The 7,565-nt window shown below is 35.4% G+C and overlaps 1 protein-coding gene across 3 annotated transcripts; it reads right to left on the bottom strand.

Annotated features, from left to right (window-relative positions):
- Positions 1-295: 295 nt before the first annotated feature.
- On the bottom strand, positions 296-5,488 carry LOC132614509 (scarecrow-like protein 21). 3 transcript variants are annotated; one of them, XM_060328973.1, is made up of 2 exons: positions 5,420-5,488; positions 296-2,294 (listed from the first exon to the last, which is right to left on the bottom strand). In XM_060328973.1, the coding sequence occupies exon 2, from the start codon at positions 2,160-2,162 to the stop codon at positions 576-578; it is 1,587 nt and encodes a 528-aa protein (XP_060184956.1). In that variant the 5' UTR covers positions 2,163-2,294; positions 5,420-5,488; the 3' UTR covers positions 296-575. The 3 variants fall into 3 exon arrangements, with proteins under 3 accessions (XP_060184956.1, XP_060184957.1, XP_060184958.1); XM_060328974.1 differs by lacking the exon at positions 5,420-5,488 and adding an exon at positions 4,170-5,388; XM_060328975.1 differs by lacking the exon at positions 5,420-5,488 and adding an exon at positions 4,225-5,388.
- Between the last annotated feature and the right edge of the window lie 2,077 nt (positions 5,489-7,565).

The following is a 7,565-nucleotide window of genomic DNA, read 5'->3' as shown; positions in this document are numbered from 1 at the left end:
TTCACTCAACTCAAAAATATTAAACATAGCACGCTGTGATAAATAAGGCGCTTCTTGTAGAATTAAGTCAGCAGTTAGTACTAATGTACATACCTTCAACCTGTGTTGCTCAGGCTCTTCAAAAATGACGATGGGTGGGTGTTGGATTCTCCAAAAGTAGTGCATTTTTAGAGGATCCGACACAGGTGCAATAACGTTTTTAGAGAGCCCAAGCATTATAGCCTTCAACTATAAGAGCAGCTGACAAACAAAGAAAACATGTAAACTACAAAAAAATAAGATAGAAACCTTATGATTACTGAGAGGAGGCACAGAACAGATTTATCATTAAGTAAGCTGGTAAGTTTGGTAAAAGTGACAATTGCTACAAAATCTTCTCTGCTATTTCCATTTTTGATCAACAGTTGAGTTGATGGTGTCTACTCTAGAGCTTACTGTTTCCTCTGCTAATTCCTACACTAGGATGTACAAGTAAGATTTCAGAAACTTACCTCTGTGAAAAAGAAAAAAAAAAATCAAAGAAACACTCTTCTATTCTTCCGAAAGCTAATATCAAGATTGCGAAGGCAAAGAGGTCATTGCCAAGCAGACGAAGTTGCTAAAGCTCTGTTCTTCCATCCAAGATAAATCGCCCCCTGGCTCTCGGCAAGCCTATAATTCGAGCTATAACCCTTCAACATGTCCTTGATGGTCTCACCAACCGATGGACTCAACGGGCATGGAGTAAATCCAGCCATCAAAAGTCTTGACCTCCACTTGCCAAAAGGTTCATGCCTTTCCACTCTATCAGCCCCTTCACATGCTACTATATTGACAACATCCCGTGCAATGCAATGCTCCTCGGCATTGATCCGCTGCATGTCATCCCTCGGACGGGCAACATCAATTGACTCGAACATTGCTGTATAGTAATCTAGAGTTTCACGGAACCTTAGAAGGAAAGGGGCAGTGTTGGTGTTCGATTCTTGTTCAACTAGGGCCACAATTTTGGGAGACAAGCTCTTGACTAATCTTAATAGGCGGTCTCGATGGTTCATGGTGCTTACACTCTCGTCTGGCATGTGGTGCAACATGTAAGGGAAGTTAACTGCCAAAGCTTCTCCATGTCTAACTCGTAGGTTTTCTATTTTGACCTCACAGCCCGACAACGCAGCACCATGGAATTCAAAAGGCACTCCGCATGACTCGGCAACGCTTGCTAACTTTTCGCCAACTAGCTTTAGTCCTCCGCCCCGTGCATGAGCTGATTGGGAATCATCGATGCCTGTGATGCGGACAAATGGCGGTCCACCAGACCGACGAGCAAGTTCGTGGATGAGCAACATCCATTGAGTTCCCTGTGCAATTTGAAAATCAATGATATGGATTCTGTTCTCGTTCTTCATGGCTTCACAGATAACTACATTGGAGGACATATAAGCGAACTTGTAGTAAGGACATATGTGATAGAGAACTTGCATGTTAGACATCAATTCCGAGCTTGTTGGTTCGTTGCACTTCAGTTTTTTGTATATAATACTCCCCGAGGATAATAATCGTGCTCTTAGACCTTCCAACATGTATGCACTCAGCCGTTGCATAGGTACCCCAGAAACCGATACCCTTGGCTCCAACACATTCATCAGAACTTCTGCAGTCGAGATATCAGCTTCAGATACTGCTTCGGCACACGCAACGAGTAGCTCTTTCAAGTCCAATCTCGAGGCTATGTCCGATACTTGATTCCGCCTTGAAGGTCTCGAGGCTACACCATTGAAGGAGCAACTTCCGCTGTCATCAATATCGGATTCAGGCCATTGCAACGTATTCTTAAGTTCCATCAGCACATGGTTCTTTCGGGTTCCATCATCAACTCCTGAATAACCACTTACCGGTGAACCACAAGTGTTGTCATAGGAACGATGTGGATCAGACATGTATGATTGAGAACATTGAGGAGAAAAAGGAGAGAAGCTCATGGAAGGAGGCGAAAATGAGTCAATAGTGAAGAACTGTTCATTCTGTGCTTGAAAAGAAATCTGTGTCCCGAAGCTGCTACTATCGTTATAAATGTTGTCGTCAAGAGCACGGAAAGGGGTGTAATATTGCTGAACTTGCTGCATTGGCTGATGGTACAATCTAGGTACACTGCCCGACCTTCGTGGTCCCTGAGATGCTTGCATCTAGGGGTGGCAAATGGGCGGGTTGAGTCGAATTTGGGTGGGTCAAGTCAATAAGAGTAGTGATCAGTGAATGTGTTTCACTAAATTGGATAACTCGAGTGCACTGCCGATCAAATTGTTAGAACCAACAATCTGCCAAGAAGTAAAAAAATAATCAGTATGCTTAGTGAGTTTGAAACTTTAAAATGAATACTGAAGACCACAAGAGATTTGTCACAATAGAACAGATAAGCCTTTCTTTTAAAGCCAAAATGCAAATTTGATCAGTGTCGAACGATTTATGGACACTATTCATGCTCGTAAGCAAAAACATCACAGAATTAGGAAAATGTTATGACAAGATTCCACATTTTTTTGCTGGCAAAGTACAAACATCAAAAGAAGAATGTAGCAAAGAACTGGGTAATACACAAAGTAAAATCATTCACCAAGGTGTAAACCATTCGAAATATGAAAAATGCATATCATATCAGAAGATCCAATAGATTCAATAATCCTCAAACATGTCACCATCACGAAAATATTGCTTTGCATAGTCATGAAGTGAGCTAAATAGGACCATTACATAAACAGGTAAAGGAAAAACAAAAAGAACAAGTTAAGTTTTCATCTTAAACTACGCGAGCGAATCCAGAGTGAGTAATTAGTGTTGCAATGAAATCATGATATATCTAGGAAAGAATTACGGAAAAAAACATTAAAGGACACTATTTAATAAGTTGGTGTTGTAGCTCCTAATGACGAAAGACGAATTAGGTGGAGATTAAATGTAACTACCTGCATTTCGTAAATGAACAAAGAAAGTCAAACAAATGCACCAGAATTGTCTTTGGTCTATTAACTCCCAAAATGACGTGATAAAAACGCAAAGGCAGGACTAGATGGGTTTAGAAACTTATCGAGAAATACTAGTATTATCAAATTAAGATCAACTCATAAATCACCGCCATCACAAGTTTATTAATAAGAAAAGTACTAAAACTAAAGCCCCATGGTTGAATTTTCTTTGCAAATGATACGCCTAACATCAATATTATCCTGTTATAAACTAGAAGCAGTGGAAAATCTTTAAGAGCAGAGATAGATCTTTAAATTCACTCACAATCTTGAAGAGCTAGCAAGACCAATCGATAAATTAACAAACCCCAACCTAGGTTAGCACGACTTGCTATGGTCTTCCAGCTACAAATTAAATGTAACCTGGTGAATAAGAAGTGAACACTTTGTATAAGAATGAAGCTTTGTGTTTGTTTATCTTCACCCCCCAGATCCGCGCCTCGCTTGCCCCTACTAACAAGGTCTAGGTTGTTTTCCCTCTCTTTAGTATAAGATGTTTAGTTGCTACCTTAATCAGCCACTCAAATTAAAGATAAGAATAAAAAGAAAAAGAACAAGGGACTGCATAAACAAACCAATTTTCTCTACAAAGATAAGATCTCTGCCCTCAACCAGCACCCTTAGCCAGACGCCTCAGGTTCAAGCCCAGGAAAAAAGGGACCTTTTTAGTGGGTCTTACACAGGGTGAATCAGAGTTAGTAGGGACCTCAATGCGGGTACCAAATGGAAACAAAAAAACTCGTTCTACTGATTACGTAGCATGTAACATTGAACCTAAGTTGGCAAATGGCAGAAAAAATAAGAAAGATAAAACCTTTTTAAAGACACACAAACAGAAATGAGAAACCAATAAGACCCCAGTAAAAATGAGCCCAACCCAAAGTTCTACATTTTTTTAAAGCAAGGACCTAAAAGACTCTAGTTTAATTCTTTCCTGATATTAAGAATCAACTAACCTCCAAAGAAGCCACAGAAATATAAACTCCATATCAGAAACACAATCACTTTACAAAGAACCACCAAAAACTAACAATCCCAGAAACTTAAACAATACATTAAAAAAACCAAAGGTCCATAGAAAATCAAACACTTCCTAGTAAGACTAAATTTCCAAGAAAACCTCAGTATATAATACCCAATAAAGAAGAAAATAGAACAACAACGACATACCTAGTGTAATTCCACAAGTGGGGTCTAGGGAGGGTAAGACATACGCAGACCTTACATCTACCTTTATAGAGAGGCTGTTTCCGATAGACCCTCGGCTCAAAAGAATTAATTCAGGAACCTTTGTCTCTCCTATGTGGTTTACGGGCTATTGCACTGGAGCGGGATTTACCCTTGCGCACCCAAAGGTAGCGCTGCGGGTTCCCTTATCATCAAAAAATGTATCAGGAACCTTCAAAAGATTTTTTTTTTTTTTTTGGGGGGGGGGGGGGGGGGGGAGGGGGGGAATTCAGATGAAAGTTAGAACCTTTTTTGTCTTCTGCTAAACACACATTAAACAGACCATAGGTCAACAGTAAATGGAAACAGCTCAGAGCAAACACTTCCCACTAGGACTAATTTTCCAAGAAAACCAGAGTACATAATACTACCCAATAAAGGGGGGAAAAAAACAGAAAATGGTAACAAGAACATCATAGAATTAATTTAGCTAGTATCAGGAACCTTCAAAAGAATCCCAAAAAAAAAAAAAAGTATTTTTGCAGAGTTTAGATGAAACTTAGAACCTTTTTGTCTTCTGCTAAACACACATTAAACACATCTTAGACTAATAAAAAAACATAAGTTCATAGAAAATCAAACACTTCCCAGAAGGACTAGTTTTCCAAGAAAACCAGAGTATATAACACCCAATAAAGAAAGAAAAAAACAGAAAAAGGGTAACAAAAACATCATAGAATTAATTCAGACAGTATCAAAAGATGTTATTTTGAAAAGTTTAGATTAAAGTTAGAACCTTTTTGTTTTAGCTAAACACACATTAAACACAACTTAGACTAATAAAAAATCAAAAGTCCACTGAAAATAGAACACTTCTCAGCAGGACTAGATTTCCAAGAAAACTAGAGTATATAACACCCTATAAAGAAAAAACATTAAAAAAATGGTAACAAGAACATCAAAGAATTAATTCAAAAGATTTCTCAAAAAAATGTTCTTTGAAGAATTATGAAAGTTAGAAGCTTTTTGTCTTCTGCTAAACACACATTAACCACAACTTAGACTAATAAAAAAATAAAAGTCCATAACATTTTCCAGTAGGACTAAATTTCCAAGAAAACCATAGTATATAACACCCATTAAAAGAGAGAAAAAAAAAGTAACATGAACAACATAGAATTAATTCAAAAGATTACTCAAAAAGTTTTTTTTTGTTTTTGTTTTTTTGGAAGAATTAAGGTGAAAGTTAGAACCTGTGTGTCTTCTGCTAAAACAGAGAGAGGAGAGGAATTTGCCTTGTGTCTTGTGTTGATTGAGAATACAAAAAAATTGGGAGTTTTGGAATTTACTTATATAGTCAAAATACTCAAAAACAGAGGGAAATTGCCCTCATAAGAATGATGTAATTACTTAGAATACCATGCAGTCCCTCCCTCTAAAATAAGTGTCTCTTCCCTCCTAATCGAAAAGAGTGTCTACTTAGCCTTTATTTTTTTTATTCAAAAGGAGTTTTTACGTACCAAATTAAAAAAAAATTAACCTTACTTTTTCAAATTTGTTCTTATTAAGTGTTAGATGACTAAATGCAATACTTATTTAATTAGGGACATTTTAGTCAAGTTGCCTATTTTTACTTAGGAGTTAGTATTTTCTCAAAGGTTGTGAAAATGGCTAAGTGAACTCTCTTTTTTAATCCGGAAGAAGTAATAATCATAATGTATAGTTTACTAAATTACGGTACTCTTTTTGACTATTAAAGAAGAAATCAATAAATATAATATATATTTTACTAAATTACTTTTTTTTACTATTAAATATTTCTAGAGAATTGAGCACTATTAAGATGAGTTATTCAATAAAAAAGTGTAGTTGGAAAAAAAAAAATACTCTCTCCGTTCATTTTTACTTGTCCAGTTTACATTGTGCACATCCTTTAAGAAACAATAATTATGATATAAGTATTTTACCACAATATATCAATATTAATTGATGTTTAGTCTTAGATCTTGAAAATAATTTGTGAATAAGTAATTAAATTAATGCTAAGGGTAAAAATATGAAAAAAAAAAATGCTAAAAGCGATAAGTAAAAATGAAAATGTATTTTTAATATGCGAAAAAGTAAGAGTGAACGGAGGACCACCAAAGTATGCGGTGCAGTTGATGAGGTTGCTCTTCCCTTAATCAGAAGTCTCGAGTTTGAGCCCTGAATATGAAAAAAATCCTTGGTAGAAAGCGCTTTCCTCCAAAGGGTCCTATACGGCGCGAATCCGGATATAGTCGGGCTTCAATACAGGTACTGAACATTGAGTGGGAAAAGAAAAGTAAAAGAGGGAGTAGTCAAAAGATTGAAAATTGAGGGAAATTGCCCTCTTAGTTACTCCCTCCGTTCACTTTTACTTGTACACTATGAACTTTGCACACCCTTTAAGAAATAATAAATGAAGCATTTCATTTATCTTGATACTCATATTAATTGGTGCATATTTTTAATGAATTGAAAAGATAATTTAAAATAAATAATTAATATTATAAATAAATTAACAAAAATTTATTTTTTCTTAATATATTAAAAGTGATAAACAAATGTCAAAATTTATTTTTGAAATACTAAATAAGTAAAAGTTAACGAAGGGACTATGATGTAATGACTTAGAATACCATGTAGATCTCAAAACCAGTGGCACCACGTGCGCAATGTCTTTTTCTAATCTTCTGTTTTGAAGAATATTCTCGTCTGTCATAGTATTTACTCAAAGTGCGTGTAATATCCACCTTTTCGTCTCTTTTCTTGATTTTGCCATTTACTAATGTCTTTTCATTTTTCATATAATCGAGAAATATTCTAGAATTAATGGCGCATATAGTTTCTAAATTCGATGAATCTGACTATTTATCTTTCTTCACATAATTATGAGGCTTTGGAGGGGTCTGGTACCAAAATAACCTTAAAAAAAAAAAGGTATGAATTAAAATACTCTGGTAAAAAAAAAGGGTACAAAAGTACCTTTAAAGCATGAAAATCATGCGTTATTGGATTGTCTTTTTTTTTTTTTAATTTCTTTCTTTCTTTCTTTTCTTTCTTCCTTTCTTTTACACTTTTTTACATACTTTAGTCATAGATTAATCATGCTTCGAGACTCCAAAACTTGAATATTTTATATAAAACCCTATTTATTTTTGTGCGATTAATAAGGTAGGCTCAACACATCAAGGATACACAAAACTTCGGATTGTCGTTTTAGTGGTTGAAAAGTGCTCGAAGTCCATTTTTATTTGAAGACTTGTTGTCATTAACTTTAAGTTATTTATGTTTTAGGGTTACACGTTATTTTTATATTAATGCGTAACTTTATTTTTAGTGATTATAACTTTATTTTTATAATCAATTAACAAATAT

The sequence above is a fragment of the Lycium barbarum genome, chromosome 10, assembly GCF_019175385.1.
Source record: "Lycium barbarum isolate Lr01 chromosome 10, ASM1917538v2, whole genome shotgun sequence".
Taxonomy (NCBI): Eukaryota; Viridiplantae; Streptophyta; class Magnoliopsida; order Solanales; family Solanaceae; genus Lycium; species Lycium barbarum.
This window is presented reverse-complemented; position numbering and strand designations above follow the sequence as displayed.

Excerpts from the sequence above, each read along its gene's own strand:
- LOC132614509 (XM_060328973.1), bottom strand. The coding sequence starts at position 2,162 with ATGCAAGCATCTCAGGGACCACGAAGGTCGGGCAGTGTACCTAGATTG.